Source organism: Canis aureus, chromosome 7, assembly GCF_053574225.1.
Source record: "Canis aureus isolate CA01 chromosome 7, VMU_Caureus_v.1.0, whole genome shotgun sequence".
Lineage (NCBI taxonomy): Eukaryota > Metazoa > Chordata > Mammalia > Carnivora > Canidae > Canis > Canis aureus.
In genome coordinates this window covers 72,113,017-72,131,827 of record NC_135617.1, presented here as the reverse complement: position 1 = coordinate 72,131,827, position 18,811 = coordinate 72,113,017, and the positions used below count along the sequence as shown (strand labels likewise).

General features: G+C 46.7%; 1 protein-coding gene across 1 annotated transcript; it reads right to left on the bottom strand.

Annotated features, from left to right (window-relative positions):
* Positions 1–312: 312 nt before the first annotated feature.
* IER3 (immediate early response 3) lies at positions 313–1,613 on the bottom strand. The gene is made up of 2 exons (XM_077904790.1): positions 1,322–1,613; positions 313–1,241 (listed from the first exon to the last, which is right to left on the bottom strand). The coding sequence occupies exons 1-2, from the start codon at positions 1,529–1,531 to the stop codon at positions 981–983; spliced, it is 471 nt and encodes a 156-aa protein (XP_077760916.1). The 5' UTR covers positions 1,532–1,613; the 3' UTR covers positions 313–980.
* Between the last annotated feature and the right edge of the window lie 17,198 nt (positions 1,614–18,811).

Here is an 18,811-nt window from a genome sequence, read left to right as displayed (position 1 = left end):
TCCCCCGGCGGCCGCCCTCCGCCCCGCCCCCTTCCCGGCAGGCCGCGCCCGCCCCGGCCCCGCCGCCCTCCCCCAGCCGGGAGCTCCGCCCCGGGACGCGGGACGTGACCTCCGCGGGCCCGGCAGCCGGGCCCGGAGGTTGCCTCATTTCGGGTTTGCCCCGCGGGACCTGGGAGGCCGCCCCCGGCTGCACCCGGCCGCCCGGGGCGCAGCGCCTGCTGGGGACGCGGCCCCCGCCCCTCCCGCTCGCCGCTGGCGCCGGGAGGCGGGGACTAGTGGGGAGTCGCCGCTTGCAAAATACACTCGGAGGACTACGGACAAGAAGTCGACTTTATTGGTGTTCACGGAACATACTGGACGGCCGCGCAGCCGCCCCCTGGCCGCCCGCCGACCTCCGACACCCCAGCCACCCACTGGGGGCAACTTTGAGAAGACCGAAGGCCAAGGACCTCACCCCAGTGGTCCGCCGAAGCCTCACACGGCAGATCCAAGGGGCCGAAACCCCGGAGGACGAACACCAGCCCCTAAGCCCACGTGCCAGCGGCGTCCTCGACTCCGCCTGGGCGCTCCCCGGCCCTCCGGGTGCGCTTCAGCCCTGCGCGCCCGCCTCCACCTCTCCCACGAAGCTCAGCAAATACCGAGAGTTCTGCGCTTACAGCACGGGGGCACATCGCGCTCCCCTGCATAAGTTAAAATAAATATTACAGACACCCCTCCATCACCTAGGGGGACATTCATAAATACATATAAATATTAATTAGGATCAGTGAGAAATAAATTAATGACGCTCTTCCGCACCGGGCCTGGCCCCGGAGGGCCGGTGCTCGGCTCGTCTCCGGCGCGGGCTGGCGTCTCTGCTGACGTGCTCTCCGCTCAAGTTGCCTCGCAAGTCCCAGTTTGGGATACGCTCTCGCGCACCAGGTACACCTGGTGTCTATTTGGGTTTTCCGGTTCTTTCGGGGGGAGGTGGGGAGCTCGCGTTAGAAGGCGGCCGGGTGTTGCTGTAGGAAAGTGCTAAGGTCCAGAGCGTAGTCCGAGGGCGCAGAGGTCAGGTTGAGGGGCTCGAGGACCGGGGGCGCCGGGGAGGGCGCAGGGGGTGCGCCGCTGGGGACGTCCCCCCGGGCCAGGGGCGCCGGCACACCCTCCTCGGCCAGCAGAATCTGGCAGAAGATGACGGCGAGCAGGAGGAACAGGAGCCTTTTGGCCGGGTTCGGATCCTCGGCCGGGAGCGGGCGCCGGACCTGGGAGACAAGCAAGGGGACAGGTTGGCGGGACCCCGCGTCGGCCGCCCCCGCCCGCCGCCGGCTCCCGCGGTACCCACCACTCGCGGGTAGAGGACCCTACGGCTGCGCTTCCGATGCCCGCGGGACGCGCCGGGGCGCGCGGTAGGGGCCACCGCAGGCTCCGGGAGAGGATCGAAGGTGAAGATCTCGGGACCGGAGCCCCGCCGGGGCCCGGGGCTGGTGGACGAGACGGAGGTCGGAGCCCGCGGGACGGTCATGGTGGGGAGGGAGCTGCGGGAGCGACACATCGCGCGGCGAGCGGAGCGGAAGGCCGGATGCGGACCCGCGCCGGTGCCGAGCGAATTAAGGGCGCCTCAGACCTGGGCGGGTCCTCCTCGGCTCCTCCCGCCGCCGGGAGGGATGGCCAGAGCAAGCTGGAAATTCCGACGGTTAAGCAAAGAGAGGGGGTGGAGACTTGGTCTGTGCACCCCTAGGCGCCCAAGTGTGTGTGTGTTGGGAGTGTGGGGGTTGGGAGTGGGGTGGGTGAGATCCCGGGCTGCAGGCACATGTCAGGGCATGTGGCAACTAGGCAGGGACCACCGGATAGCTTAGGAGATGGCTGGGCCACCGGCCCCATCTCTGGGGAGGCAGGAGGACTGACCAATCTGGCCACGCTGGGACGATAGTCACCCAGCAAAGTCAAGGAATTACAGTTACACACGCACATTTATACACTTGTAGGTACACACAGAAAACACACACACACACACACACCTCAAGAGGAAAGTAGTTACAGAAATAGCCAAGAAGACAGAGAAATGAACACATTAGTACACGCAGACACCATGCTGCTGACCTCAGCACACATGTTGTAGGGGCAAAAAGAACGTCCCTTCTTTCCTTCTAGCTTCTTTGGCTGGTCTAATAATTAAATTGATACAAGATAGAGTAACAGGAGAAAAGCAGGTTTAATTACATACTTCGGGAGCCTGGGAAGCCATGAGATTCAAAGGCAATAAGGCAATTGGGGTTACATGCTATCTTGAGCTAAGGAATGGAACAGGAGCCTGGGGCTTCAAAGGGGAGGAGGGCAATTCACAGGAAGATAAGAGAAGATGCTCCGAGGCAGATGTTTGTTCTGTCCTGATAAAAAGTTATCTGTGGTAATAGCTGTCTTCATGGTTCAGGTGCCTATCTAAATTATTATTATTGTTTTTTTAAGATTTATTTATTCATTCATTCAGAGAGAGTGAAGAGAGAGGGAGAGACACAGGCAGAGGGAGAAGCAGGAAGCCCGATGTAGGACTGGATCCCAGGTCTCCAGGATCACACCCCAGGCTAAACCACTGTGCCACCGGGGCTGCCCCCTATCTAAATTCTTTTAGGCAGTTAAGGGAGAGAGGTAAAAAGCTCTTCTTGTGTGCTGGGTGTTGATTGCCGTCAGCACATTTTGGGGTGGCCTGGTCTGTTCCCCTTTAACATGCACATAACACATGTGCGTGCGGGCACACACATACACAGAGCAAAGGGGCAGAGACTTCACAGGGGCAACACAACAGAGCTACTACCCACATAGATGTATGCAGAAATGCTCACGTAGGGAAGGTGCTACAAAACAAAGGCAAGAGGTAAGCAACCACCCAGATTTGTCCCTTGCCATCAGATTTGTCCCTTGTTATTTTTTAACACAATTTATATGAAAAGAACATTTTAAACTGTGAGATGTTATTTAAGTGTGGTAGTAGTACTAAGAGAGAATTGCATATTTTCATAACTGCCTTAGAGACAGCTCCTCATGGACACAGTTTAACATCCTTTACTGGAGCCAGGCACCCCGTTAAAGGTCCTGTTGAAAGTACTGAGGTTGGTTTGAAAGTACTGAGGTTGGTTTCAGTGTATGGGCTGGTGAGTAGGGCAAGCCAGATTCAGCAGGCGGCTCACCGTATGCATGCAGAGGGGACCCAGACCCCGGACCCGGAGAACTCTCTGGAAGGTCTTTAAAAAAAAAAAGATTTTATTTATTTATTCATGAGAGACACAGAAAGAGAGAGGCAGAGACAGAAGCAGGCTCCGTGCAGGGAGCCCGATGCAGGACTCGATCCTGGTTCTCCAGGATCACGCCCTGGGCTGAAGGCAGACGTGCTTAACCAGAGACACCCCAGGCGTCCCTCTCTGGAGGGTCTTAAGACAACTGAACACTAAGTGCAAAAAAGGAGGAGGGACCCAAAACAACGAATGTTCACGTCTGTCTAGTCAATAAGGCGAGGGTTCATGGAAGAGTGGCATTTGAGATGACTTTGAACAGTGGGTGGGATACCACAAAATCAGATGTGGAAGATGACTGTGAGGAAGAGAATGGGATCAGCAAAAGCCCTGCACTGGAAAAGTACAGGATGTGTTTGGGGAATTGCTAGAAAAACAATCTTACAGTAAGTTTCCTGTAAAGGAGTAGTGGGAAGTAATGATTCTGGAAAGGAGGGCAGAGTGTGGAGAGCTGAGCTGCGAGGCCAGACTAGATCCTGGATTCCGTGGATCATGAGAGATTATAAAAGGAAGGCAGTTCAAGCTGGGAACTAAATCGGATGACAAGTATGCCCTGCATGGGGAGACACTGTAATAGGGGATCAGAGGCTACTGGAAATGTTCAGGTGGATGGTAACAAGGGCTGGAGATGGGCCATGGCAGAGGGAGCCAAGAGGAGGAGTGGCAGGAAGCAACTTTCCTAGCCTAAGACCACAGGGATTTAGTAATGAGATGGGAATCATTAGAATCAGGGAGCATGGGGCAGCCTGGGTGGCTCAGCAGTTTAGTGCCGCCTTCAGTCCAGGGCGTGATTCTGGAGACCTGGAATTTAGTCCCACGTCGGGCTTCCTGCATGGAGCCTGCTTCTCCCTCTGACTGTGTTTCTGCCTCTCTCTCTCTCTCTCTCTCTCTCTCTCTCATAAATAAATAAAATACATACATACATACATACATAAATAAATAAATAAATAAATAAATAAATAAATAAATAAATAAAATCTTAAAAAAAAGAATCAGAGAGCATGGAGAGTTTGGGGTGCTGACTGTGAGAGCATGAAGGCATCAAGGCTGACTCCAGGGATTTGAAATGCATCTGGCTCAGGTCTTTACTCCAGATCGTATTATGTCTGGTGTACACAGAGTACACATATGATCTCTTCCACCACAGGCTGTGTCACACATGTGTCTGTGCCCTCCATAAAGCCCAGCACACTGCCTTACATGCAGTAGTTGCTCCACAGTCTTGTTAAACGAAGGCTGAAAATACAGAACTATACACACACATATAGTATTCACCCCCTGGCTGTGTCACCCCAAGCTTTGAGACATGGATATACTCTTTCAAACCCCACATACAAATTTACAGTATCTTTTTAAAATTTAATTTACAGTATATTAAGAACAGCTGTGACAATTCTTACACACACATCAAACAAGGAACACCTAATGGCATTTCTCAACCAAGGATGTGTGGGATGCAAACAGGGACATTCCCACGATTGGGCTTCAATTGATACATTATTGCTGTATATACAATCGCTTCCTGGGCCTCTATGTCGCTTGATTTTACACCTATTACTACTGTCTAAACTCATGTGTTACCACACTTCTTCCTGACCAGCATAAAACACACCTCCACAGAGACATGTCCCTTCCCTATACGTGCCTTCCACACCTGCCATCATTGTTTTTACACCCAAGCAGTGAGCCTGCACCTACTTACACCCTTATTCCAGGGCAAGCTGTACACTACACAATGATTAGCATGAATACATGAACTACTTACATGTACTGATGGCCCACATACAGGCTCACACAGATATAAATCAGGGGTGAGAGAGATGGTGATGATGGGAGAAGATGGCTTGGGGGGGCACCCAAGGTCAGGAATGCATAACTTGTTTATGATGGAAAATTTCTCTAGGGCACTTGGCAGGGGAGGGGAAATGAAGTGGGATGTCAGGATCTTATTTCACCACTACCTCCCACATCTGGAATCAGGGCCTCCAGCTGGGCCTAGTTATCTTCACTGTCCTCCTGGCACAGAGAGACCTTTCTTTGTGGCAAGACCAGAATGGGACAGAGAAGAACCAGAAATCTTAGACTGCTCATCATTCCTTCTCAACCAATGTCATCCCTGTTCCTGCTACCCTCAGAGAGCCAAGGCTCTGCATTACCCCCTCCTTGCCATGCAGGAAGCTAGGGAAAAGTTGAGAGTGAATCATTAAGCCAATGAAAGGTTGTGGGGGGGGGGGGGAGGGTAGAGCTGGAGGATGAGTTAAGGCCAGGAAGGACCAGGGCTGAGACCAGCAGCTGGACCAGTTCTCACTGCCCTAATCCTGGGGAGACAGGCCTTTGGCCCCTTTCCATTTCACTGCTCTCACTGTTCCTCATTTCCTCTCCATCTTCCCCAAGATTGCCAATGCTCCTTCCTTTCCCTCATTTGACCTGTGATCTTGACCTCCCACCAACGTCCTTCTTAGCCCCTTGTTCATGTTCTTAGAACTCTTGCTACAATGGGGCATCATTTTATGTATTTTTATGTATGTTGTTGTTTTGTGTCCCCCCACTGGAATATAATCTCCATAAATAAACAGGACCACATCCACTCTTTTTCTCATGATATCTTGGTAGTATCTCCAGTACTTGGCCTTTCACCTAGTAGGGGATTAATGTGTATCCTTAGAAACATCCCCTCTGAGGAGCTACCCCTCAGCCTTGGAAGTGTCTGTTTACCCAGCTGTGTCCTTTCAGAGGCCCCCTCCCGGGTTCAAATGCTTCCTCTTCAAAGATGGGATGCGGGATGCTCAACCATGGCACAGAAGGATCTTCCATTAAATTGAGAATAACTGTGCAGGTGATGGATGGCAAAGCACTGGCCCTCACTCCTTGGCAAAGGAGTGAATCATGCCTGATGGCCCACCTAGATAACTGCTACATTGCAGACCAAAGTCTAGAATGGGGGATGAGGGTAATGGGAACAAGACAGATATTTGGAAGTGAGAACATTTGAAAAGGGGAAACAGAGGTCTGGAGTCAGGGTGCTCAAGAAATGGAAACTAAAACCTCAGCTATACCCGGCATTTGGTAGATACTCAGTAACTTTGTTGACTTGAGATGGATTTGTGATAGAAAGGAGGCATGGTGTAACAAAAAAAGCATGTTAGGATCTGGTGGTGTTAGAGGAAACTGGCTTTAAATTCCAGCTCTGGGGATCCCTGGGTGGCGCAGCGGTTTGGTGCCTGCCTTTGGCCCAGGGCGCAATCCTGGAGACCCGGGATCGAATCCCACATCGGGCTCCCAGTGCATGGAGCCTGCTTCTCCCTCTGCCTGTGTCTCTGCCTCTCTCTCTCTCTCTGTGACTATCATAAATAAATAAAAATTAAAAAAAATAAAAAAAAATTCTAGCTCTGCTACTATTAACTACGTGATACTGGGCCAGCTACTTCGTCTCTGAAAATGTCTCCTCTATTGAAAAGTGGGCATATTGGCTTTAAGGTTATTGTGAAGATTAAGGATACCAAGGGGACTGCTCCTAGGCACTTCCGTGAGGGCCATTATTATGATTATACGAAGAGGGGCTCCTTTGGAGATGAAATGGGCAGCAGTGAGCTAACCCAGGAGTAGGTGACCAGGATGACAAATAGCCTTCAAGTGCTAAGATCATCAGGAGATAGACTTTCTCTTTCTGTTTTCATCCCTCCTTCCTTCCCTCTCCAACTCAGGCAGGTTTTGTGGCTTTTGCTTTTCTCCAAAGAAGCAGAGACTTCTGCATTCCTAGTTCTTGTTGAGCCAAAGTGACTGATTTTAAACACCCTTCCCTAGAATGCGCACACATTCTAGCTGGAACAATTCTTGCCAGAGGCATGTAGGGTAGGGTGGGGTGGTGAGTTCTTGGCAGCAAGTTAATGAATAACCATCAAAGACACCCATTAGGACCTTAGGAGGGTCAAGATCAGTCCCTGGCAGTTTCCCCTGATGCAAAAGGAAGGCAAGAGTGCCTGGAGCACCAACGCAAGGTCACAAGAAAACAGTATCCCCTGCCCCAGGATGTAGTTTGGCCCGTCCTAGCTCAGCCCAACTCAACCAGAATTCCCTGGAGGCTGCTGGGAGAGATGGGAAGCTGGGAAAGGATGCGATGTGCCTGTTTTGCCAACACAGGCTTCCCAGGGCCTGGTTTTGTAGCTCCTCCCTTTGGCCTCTCAGTTTCCTACCAGATAATAACTCCATGAGAGCAGGATTTTATCGGTCTTGTTCACTGCTCTATATTCAGTGCCTAAAACTGTGCTTATCCATCACTACAGGCTACTTGAAAAGGCTAGAAATGTAGGGCCCTTTAATTCATTAATGTTACAGAGCTGTTCATGTGGGAAGCAGCTTGTATCTCACTGTAGAACGCTCCTACATCAGCATTAGAGGGTATGATTGTGATTTAACTCAAAGCATAATATGGACGGTAGGGGAGGAGCAAGTGAAACAAATAAAGTATTTCCCCCTTTGTCCTGCCTTTTCAGACACCCTGCATTTACTGGATGAGTTGATCTGTAAAGTCAAGTGCTTAGATTAAAGGCTCTTTGATGTCTTTCCCTCCTCTGTAACCCCATGATTCAGCAATGTCTCCCATGGGTTCTCAAAAGTTAAACTAAGCCTTCCTTCTACTTCCAACAGTACTGCCTTTTCTTTGAAGGTTGGAAGAGGCCTCTGGGGGCGGGATGAGTGTTCCTGACCAGCCTGTCTCCAGCTGCTGGCCCATCTCCAGCTGCTGGCCTGCCTGGTAGTATCGCGTGTTAGCACTAGGCTTGACTGGCTGCCAGGGGGTGAGCCCTGGAGTGGTTTTCTGGGAAGGGTAGGTGCCTGTGTGACTCAGAACCAAGTTAGGGAAAAAACATGCTCACTCGATCTCTGGCACCCTCCTGCCTGGCCTGGCTTTGATCATGAGCTCATGAAAGAGGAAGCTGGACCAGGCAGACAGTAGCCCTGCCTTCCCTCATGTTTTCTCTCTATGGCCTCACAGATTCCCTGGAGTGTCTGGGCCTCATGTTGTCATCATCCTGGCTCTGGGGCGGCCCTGACCCTTCTATGAGAGTCTCCCTTCCCAGCCTGATCAGGTTTTTCCCCAGGGTGGAAATCCCACCCAGCACAAAAGGGGATTGCTCACCGGGGGAGGCTGAAAATGCTGTGTCCCTTGGGTCTGTTGATTTGTACCGTGAACCATGACTGTTTAGGTTTGCTCCTGTAACCATTGTATGGTGGTTACAGGTCTGAAATAGACCAAGTGGTGCTAATCCTGGGAGCCTGAACTAAGGGGTTGCTTGGGAGCTAGGGTTTCCCAGTTCAGGAAGACATACAGGGTGGTCCCAAAGTACTGGGCAGCTGAGCTACCCTCAGGGCTGCTTTATACTGAGACTTATCTAATACTTTTGGCATGCAGAACAGTCCACTATCAGAGAGGCACATTTTATTTCAGTGTATTTTATGACAAGGATGGGCCACAAAGAACCTTCCTAACTCTTCTCCCCACAATCCATCTTCTTTGTCTTCCCCAGAGCTTTCTTGTTAAAAGATAAGCTTGACCAAGTCAATGTCTGCCTAGCAACTTCTGTGCTTCCAGCCTTTCATGGGTCTATACTGGCTTCCCAACCTGAATCCAGGCTTTCTCTCTCAACTCTCCCAGTGCTTTCCTGCTGTCCTGAGATACAGCACTACATCTGGTTTTGTGCTTTTTCTCACATGTGCCAAACTCTTACGTATTGGACCCTTCACATATGTGGTTTCTTCTTCTTTTTCCTCTCCATTCTCCTGAGAAAACCTCAAGTTTGAGGCCAAACTCATTTTCCTGAGAAAATATTAGAAAACTAATATTACATGCCCTGACTCCTGCATGTAATATTAGTCCATCTACTTTGTACCTCTTGAGGCATCAAACACAGTTGATCATTTTTATTTTTTAATGTATTTATTTGAGAGAGAAAGATAGCACTAGCGGGAGAGGGAGAATCTCAAACAGATTCCCTTGCTGAGCTCAGAGCCCAATGCAACACAGTGCTTGATTTCACAGCCCTGAGATGATGACCTGGGCTGAAATCAAGAATTGGTCGTTTAACTGACAAAGCCACCCAGGTGTCCTGTCTGTTGAACTTTCTAATTGCCTGGACCTGCCATTGCCCTTTTTGGTCGCCATCACCAGACATTGTGGTGCAGCCATTTTGATGCCGGGAACCTTTCGATGAGGCAAAAAAAGGTTATTAAATTATCAGCATTTAGGCGTGCCTCTGTGGCTCAGTCGGTTAAGCATCTGCCTTCGGCTCGGGTCACAATCCGGAGTCCCAGGATGGAGCCCTGTGTCAGGCTCCCTGCTTGGTAGGGAGTCTGCTTCTCCCTCTCCCTCTGCTCCTCCCCCAACACACACACACACACACACACACACACACACACACACACACACACACTATCTCTAATAAATAAATAAAATTTTTTAAAGAAATTGTCAGCACTTAAAATCAGAAAAAAATGCATAAACCAGATATTTTCAACCTATTCCTATGGGTTGTGATCATCCTGTTTCTGACTCCCACTCTTTCACAGAGAATTTGCTAGTGCTTAGTGATATTGTCTTTATTAAAAGCCAGGCACGTTGAAGTATAGTTTACGTATAGTAAAATGCATCCTTTATAGAAGTACAGTGTGATGAGTTTTGACAAACTCATACATTGTACAAATGTCACTACAATCATGATACAGAATATTTCCATTGCCTCACAAAATTCCTTATGCCCCTTTGTGGTCAGTACCCTCTCTCTAGTCTCAGCCCCTGGCAACCACTAATCTGATATTCATTTCTGTAGTTTTGCCTTTTCTAAAATGTCATATAAATAAAACTATGCTAGGCACTCTTTTGTGTCTGAATTCTTTTGCTCAGTATAATATCTCTGTGATTCACCCATGTTCTTGCATGAATCAAGATCTTTCCTTTTGATTTCTGAATTGTATTCCATTGCATAAATATACTACATTTGGCTACTCATTCACTGTTGGTGGACATTTGTGTTTTTTTCTTCTTTCTGGCTATTATGACTAAAGCTACTATGAATATTTTATACAAATCTTTTTGTGGACATGTGTTCTTATTTTTCTTGTGCTCTTATATTTTCTCTGTAAGAGTAGTATAATTAGGTATGGATTTAACTTTATAAGACATTGCCATGCTGTTTTTCAGAGTGGTTTATCATTTTATTCTTTGACAGGACTGTTTAAGGAAGCTACCTCAAAGCATCTCTGTTGCTGGGGCGCTGGTTGGCTCAGTTGGTAGAGCATCCAACTCTTGATCTCAGGGTGGTGAGTTCAAACCCTACTCTGGGCTAAGTATAGCTTACTTAAAAAGCAAAACAAACAAAAAAATCCCTGTCTACCAAATCTGCCAAGTGAAAATGATTTCTTCATCAGAGAACAGGATCTCAGGTTACCTCAGGGGACAGGGATGGGCTGGAATGCAACTAACTCCTTGGTTAGCAACCTATCCCTTAAAGAACTGGCATGTTCTCGGGATGCTGCAGTAGTTTCCCTTGGAACTGCAGCAGCTCCAAGAACACACCTTGCCTGCCCCCCAGACCACCTGTGGCTTGGTATCTGTCTGCCTCGCTCCCCACTCAGTTTCTGCTATATGGCTCTGCACAGGTCGCATGGCCCCATGTAAAGTAACTTGAGCTCATACTGCCATTAGGCACTGTTCTTTCTGACTACTATACATAAATCAATTCATTAAGCCTTCACAAACCCTATTATTATTATTTTAAAATTTATGTATTTATTTATTTGAGGTGGGTGGGAAGGGGCAGAGGGAGAATGAGAATCCTGAGCAGATTCCCCTATGAGCGTGGAGCTGGACACAGGACTCAATCTCACAGCCCTGAGATCACGACCTGAGCCGAAATTAAGAGTCCAATGCTTAACTGACTGAGCCACCCAGGTGCATCCCTACTATTATTATTTATACCCTCATTTTACAGATGAGGAAAATGAGAGGTTCAGTGAAGCAGCTCACTTTCCCAAGACGGCATAACCATAAAGTAGTAAGAGTTAGATTGGAACTCTGGTCTACCTCATTCTGAAGGCCAACAATATGGCATATTGGTCAGAGACTGGAGTCTGGAGCTAGTCTACTTGGGTTCAATTTCATGTTCAAGTTTGTATTTATAAGCCTCCGAAAGGAGGGCTATTATAACATCTGTTTTATAAGTGAAAAGAGGCATTACACAGCAGGAGACCAGCAAGGCTGGAACTGACATGCAGGAAGTTTGGCTCCAGAGACAGAGCAACCAACCTCTATGTTTTCCTGTCTCTCAACAATCCTCATTATTTATGTTATTATTTGTTTTTTTGTTTAACAATTATTTTGAACTTTTTTTTTACGATTTATTTATTTATTTGTGAGAGAGAGAGAGAGAGAGAGAGAGAGAGAGAGAGAGAGGCAGAGACATAGGCAGGCTCCATGCCAGGAGCCTGACGCGGGACTCGATCCTGGGACTCCAGGATTGCGCCCTGGGCCAAAGGCAGGTGCTAAACCGCTGAGCCACCCAGGGATCCTATTTATGTTATTATTTGGATCGCTGCCCTGGTTCTTAGTGTCTTTGGGATTTTATACTGTCCTGACATTTGCGTCCTTGCTTGTGTCTTACTTTCAAACTCTGAATGTGTTGTGTACTCGGTCCCCAGGATAGAATAACCTTGGTGGGCAGCCCTCTTGGCTATATTGCTGGCCTCTTACCAGCCCTTGAGAACTGCTTCTAGGTCAAGCAAGGTTCCAATCCAGCAGGTGAAGTCAGGGAGGTAAGTTATCTGCAGGGTGACCCATGTCTAAGAAATCTTCTCCAGCAACGTATCTCAAAAGGATAAGGACTTAAGATCACCTCAAAGGATTATTTGCTTCCCTAAATAAATTTTGAGCTGTTTCAGTGGAGACAATCAATTGAACCCACTGTCAGGGCTTACTACTGTGCCCGACACGTATTAGGTACTCAACAGGTTTTGCTTGAATGATGAATGAATGAATGAATGAATGAATGAATGAATAAAGAGACCAACATTCTTAGTTTAGCTCTGTGCTGTTCCATAGGGTAGCATGTGACTATTTAAATTTTAATTAAAGAAAATTTAAAATTCCACTTTTCATTTACATCACCACATTTCAAGTACACAGTAACCACATGTGACTAGTGGTTATCCTATTGGAAAGAGCAGATATAGCACAGAAAGTTCTATTGGAGGGGCAGCCCGGGTGGCTCAGCAGTTTAGTGCCGCCTTCGGCCCAGGGCCTGATCCTGGAGACCCGGGGATCGAGCCCCACATTGGGTTCCCTGCATGGAGCCTGCTTCTCCCTCTGCCTGTGTCTCTGCCTCTCTCTCTGTGTGTCTCATGAATAAATAAATAAAATCTTAAAAAAAAAAAAAACAGGAAAGTCCTACTGGACAACACTGGGTTAGACGATGAGGTGAGAGAAGGAAAAATGGTGCATAGGGAAAACATTTATCACAGGCTGATGGCTCTACCTTGCTTTCAACACTTTTAAAACAGCCTAGATCAGTCCTCTCTCATTAGATTTTGCATACTGCCCATTCAGAGGTCTAGGAATCACTTCAGAAATCTGTTATTAAGAAACATATCTCGGGCACCCTGGGTGGCTCAGTGGTTTAGCACCGCCTTCAGCCCAGGACATGATCCTGGAGACCAGGGATGGAGTCCCACGTCGGGCTCCCTGCATGAAGCCTGCTTCTCCCTCTGCCTGTGTCTCTGTCTCTCTGTCTCTGTCTCTCATGAATAAATAAATAAAAATCTTTAAAAAATATATGCCTTAACAAAAAAGAAAGAAAGAAAGAAAGAAAGAAAGAAAGAAAGAAAGAAAGAAAGGAAAGAAAGAAAGAAAGAAAGAAAGAAAGAAAGAAAGAAAGAAAGAAAGAAAGAAAGAAAGAAAAAAGAAAGAAAGATATCTCTGATCATATCCATGACCCAAACTTCTGAGAAAAAGAAGACAGGAGATTGAAGGAGGAACTAAAACCACAATGTTCTGTCATTGGCCACAGGGAACTCACCCATGCAGGATGCTTTGTGCCCATTATCTCACCTCGTCATTCCAACAGCCTGTAGGACACAGATGGGCAGTGAAGATAACTGGCCGAAAGTCATGTACTTGTGAAATGTTGGAAGTGAGTCCACACTCAAAACATCAGTAGATTGACTGACAAATGTGTTCCAACTAAGAGCAGCAGAAGGCAGAAAGATGGATAAAATATGCTTCAGGAAGCTTATAACCCAGTGAAGGGAAAATAAGAGAAACACACAATGACTACCTAACCGTACACACACACACACACACACACGTATTTATATATAAATACGTTTGTACACTAATATGTATATATTATATACATTACATGTATGTGTAGACACATACACACATGTATATACATACATACACACATAATACATACTAACTAAGATTTGTTTGGTATGTTAGAACTTACAAGTACTTTTCCTAAGCAAGTCACTGTGATGAATGTCAAATGAATGGAATGTTGATACAGAAAGCAAGCGTTCTAGGAATTTAGAGCACAGTGAGATCACTGCAGGGTGGGGTGAGGGGGGCAAGTTTTGATTGAGGCACAGAACTAGAAAGAATTCTGGACAGTCCTGCAAACCTGAATACAACTTCTGGCTTCCATGCTACAAACCTTCAGATTCTTCATTGCTTCTAGTTTTTAATGAGATGATTATAAATTCGTTTTTCTTTCCAGAGGATAAAATGCTGATGGAGTACTTAGTGGTCTGTGCTTTCTTTCTGATCCTCCATCTAAATGATCAACATATTAAAAACAACAACAGGGGTGCCTGGGGTGGCTCAGTCAGTTAAGTGTCTACCTTTGGCTCAGATCATGATCCTGAAGTCCTGGAACTGAGCTGCATTGGGCTCCCTTCTCACTGGGGAGTCTGCTTCTCCCTTTGCCCCTCACCTCACTCATGCTCACTCTTACTTTCTCTCTCTCTCAAGTAAATAAAATCTTAAAAAAAAATGCGACAGCAACAAACCTCCCACACATTTTATGCAATTCTAGAAACAGAATAACTTTGATACTCTACATGTAAACAGATTTGAGTTGCCTTTACTTAATTACCTTATGATAAGCATCCAATGGTTTAGCTCCAACACCTTACTTAATACTCAGCGTTATGTAATGACAGTTCTGCCCATAATTCTTGCGGTGTAGAATGCATAAAACTCCAGCCCTATATTCTGACTGAGCTTGCCTCAGTTCTTACATAATCATAGCCACCTCCCTATTGGTGGTGATTTAGAAATATCTTTCCAAAGTTCTGTGCACCTTGCCTCAGCTACCTGTAATTTTTCCTAAAGCTTCTGTCTTTCTTCCTTTGGATTTCTTCAGTTTCAAGTCATAGAAACTCATTATGGCTAATTTAAACAGAAAACTTGAGTGTTGGAGGGTATTAGATAGCTCACAGAATCAAAGGAAGGCTAGAGAACCAACCAGGCTTAGGGGACACAGCAATGAAGGTAGCTCTAGGGGATTCAATGGCAGGAATCAAGTCTTGCCTTGCCACCTGCTGAAACAAATGAATAAAAATCAGATTTTTCCACCTCTCCCATTCATGTTCATCATTCCAAGCCCCAGTAGAGAAACCTGGTTAGCCTAGTTTAGGCAGGAGCTAGATGAAAAAAGGACACCTAACCTGACAGTCATTATGACCACACAGAGGTAATTCCCCAATGAATCCAGTGACTGCTGTCAGAGGAAGGGAGAGTGTGTGCTGAATGATCAAGCCTTCATATCCTCCATACCCCATTTTCTCTTCCTGACCTCAATTTCCTACCTTTTAAAATTTTCCACAATTGGGATAACCCACATATCTGCCTAAGGTTATAGAAAAGATATTTTTTAAAAATCCATTTGTGGAAAAAATAAAAAATAAAAAATAAAAAATAAATAAAAATCCATTTGTGGGGATCCCTGGGTGGCTCAGTGGTTTAATGCCTTTGTTCAGCCCAGGGCGTGATCCTGGAGTCCCAGGATCAAGTCCCACATCAGGCTCCCTGCATGGAGCCTGCTTCTCCCTCTGCCTGTGTCTCTGCCTCTCTCTGTCTCTGTATCTTTCATGAATAAATAAATAAAATTGAAAAAAAAATCCATTTGTATTGGAATTTTCCCCAAAAGGTGTTAATGGTTGGAGAAGTCTGGCCTTGCCCCTCAGAAGTTTGGTAGGAGGCTTAAAGAAGGTAATGTAAGAAAAATGCCTATTACAGTGCCTAGCCTGTAGCAAGCTCTGTTAAACGTCATTGCCATACCAGCCCTTCCCCAGTAGTTTGCAGGAGCTGGCTTATACCAGCTCACAAGAGCTAATCATTCTATTTTTGGGATTTTTGTGAGCCAATTGACATAATATTGGTAGTTTGAAGTTGACCTTAATAAGAATATATACGCCATGGACATTGGAAATGTTGCAAATGAGGGCTTGCCCCATACCCTACCCTGAAAGTAGTTATTAATCATTAACCAATACATCAATGCATCTACTTCTTTCTTCGCAAAATGTGAATAGAACCATGAAGGACTGAGCGCCAGTTAGGATTAGATTCAGCTGTGAGTAAAAACAGTGGCTTACAATATATAAATTCATTCCCTAGATTGAGGTAGGTCATTTGGGCTTGGCTCACCATCTAATTTGTTGCCTCACCATCCTCAATACATGGCTTTTACTTCGTGATCTAACATGGCTATGGTAGAGGCCAAGGGCCAGCTGCCCCAGTTTGGCATGAACATTATTTTGAGTTAAAAGCAATCAAAACACAGCCAATTAGGAGAAGCTCTTCAACTCTCCCTTGTTGCCTGCTTATACCAGAGAGAGCTCTCTTGTATCAAAGAGAGCTATTTAACAGAGATTCCTCTTTACTGAAGAAACTTATCTGCAAAATAGAGAGATCTTTGTTTTCCAAATATTTTTCACCTTCCGGTTAATGGTCTTTCACTCCTTTGTATCCTTAAACACTAGCTCTCTCTCATATAAATGTCATGTTGCCTCATTGTCTTTGGAATTTCATGTCTGTGTGGATTCCCTGTATGTATACTATTAAATTTGGTTTTCTCCTGTTAATCTTTCTCATGTCACTTTGATTCTTTGTCCAGCTAGAAGGACCTTGAAGGACAGAGGAAATTCTTCTTCCCTAACACTGCTCAAGCTCCACACTACAGCCAGTAGGGAAGAGAAAGGGAAACACACTCTCCTTTCTATTAAGGCCACTGACAGAAGTAATGTGCAACATTTCCACTTCTATGAAATAGGTTGAGGTGAAGTCACTTAACCACATCTAGCTGAAAGGGTGGCTAGAGCATGTTTCCCAGATGGAAACTGGAAAGAAAGAGTGAATGGATATTGGGAGGCAACTGGCCATTCCTCTTGTCACCACCAACCCAGGACTTGACCTTTACTGACTGCTGGCTTATACTCATAAAACTTTGTCCCACATTTTTCCTTAAGCTCTTTTTTCCAGCTTCTTTCTCTCTTTTAAAGATTGATTTATTTATTTTTAGAGAGAGAGAGCAAAAGAGAGAGCGTGCATGTGCATGGGGGGAGGGGCAGGGGAAGAGGGACAGAGAGAAACCCAAGTAGCAAGGAGCTCAATGTGGGGCTCGGTCTCATGACCCTGAGATCATGACCCAAGCCAAAACTAAGAGTGGGATGCTCAGTTGACTGTGCCACCCAGGCGCCCCTCCAGTTTATCACTTAACTTGGGCAAATGGAAAGCAAAACCAACTTTCAAGCAATAGCAACTGTCCCATCAGGACCTCCCACTGGCCCAGACTACCCAAACCAGTTTGAGTTTAGCTTCTGGGTCACATCTGCACAGTTGGATGATGGAGTGACCTCTAAAATTACCTTCAATTACCTTTACCTCATTATAATACTAAAACCTCCACCCAAGGAAGAGCCTCAGTCTCACTCATACAATATACAATGCATGTATAGGCATATTTCCTTAAGGCTCATGCATGACCTTATGCCTGCCTTTACATTAAATGACAAGGCTTCCCTATCTAAATATTCACCCTAACCATAAATAAAGGAGCCCGTCACCCTTGCTCAGGGAGTCATATCTTTGGAGGCTATACCCCATGATCTCCCTACTTGCTGCAAATAAAGTTTTCTGTGTGGGACAACCTGGTGCAGTTTCTGATTCACCAAGGAGTGAATTCACATTAGTTCTGGTTATACTCTCACTAATGGGCAGGACTTAGGAAAGTATAAATGAGAGGGGAAAGTCATGCTGGTATAGTAGAAATGTGTGTGGTTTCTGGAACTTTGAAGGAGCTGGCTGGAATAGAAACCTAGAATACTGAAAATGAGATTAAATAAACAAGATGGAAGCCAGATCTCAGTGAGAGTCCAGGAAAGAAGACCAAAGGATCTTGATCTGGTACCATGAAAAAGAGGAGGCATTAATGTTTTGGGTAGGGAAGCTGTACAATCAGAGGCATTTAAAAAATTTTAATCTGGCACTTACATGCTAGACATGTTGAAGGAGGGTGGAAAAACAGGAAGCATCAGGCAGGGTGGAGGGGAGACAGATTTCACAATCCAGCTGTGAAGTAGAAGTACATCTGAGGCATTTGCTAGACAATGTGTTCAGATTGATGTCTGGCCTGATAGGGAGTTTCAGGGTAGGGTGGCCAAGACACGGCATTTATAGAGTAAACATAACAAACCTCCCTTGGTAGGAGTTTTTGATTGGGTCACTTAGAAGCAGAACCTGGTGCGGGACCAGGAGAAGGAGAATGAGGGAAACGGGACGGCCAAGGGGAAGAGGGCGAGTAAAGGTGTGGGCTGAGCCCACTGGGAGGCTTTTGGCACAAATGGCAAAAGGGTGGGCTCCAGTTACAGACAAGTGGGCTGGTGCTTTGTAGCCCTACACCAGGCAGTCATTGACTCAGGTCTGTCCAGAGTATGTGTAAGGGAGGAAGACTCAGTTCCCCTTTGGTTCCAGGGTAATTCATTGACCAAAAAAGGAGGACAGCTATGTGTGGTTATTAGACCACATGCTTGTGAGTGATGAGTGGACCAGCTGCTAAAAAGGATCTGAGTGAGGCCCAGGCAGCATCCATTGCAGTGGGCCCATTTTGAGAGTGTTGGATTTAAGGTTTGATATATGACTAGGGGGAAATGGGAGCTACAAGAGAGGAGTTCACAGAGAAGAATGGGGCTAGCTATGCAGATCCTGGAGTAAGGGACTCTGGCACATAGATGGTAGTTTCAACAAGAGGAAACGAGCTCTTTGAGGGCCATGGATAGAGAGAGAGAGGAGCAAGCCCTTGGAAAGGAAGTTGGCTATACCCTAGAGGGAAGGTGGGTAGGAGAAGAGGAATCAATGAATAAAACAAGGGGTGGCTCAGTCAGCTGACCATCTGCCTTTGGCTTGGGTCATGATCCTGTGGTCCTGGGATCAAATCCTACATCAGGCTCCCTGGTTGAGGAGAGACTGTTTCTCTGTCCCCTCCCTGCTTGTG

What these genes read in the sequence shown, in the direction of transcription:
- IER3 (XM_077904790.1), bottom strand. Translation starts at nt 1,531, where the DNA reads ATGTGTCGCTCCCGCAGCTCCCTCCCCACCATGACCGTCCCGCGGGCT. An exon ending in GGGTCCTCTACCCGCGAGTG is followed by an intron (nt 1,242 to 1,321) that starts GTGGGTACCGCG and finishes CTTGTCTCCCAG; the next exon opens with GTCCGGCGCCCGCTCCCGGC.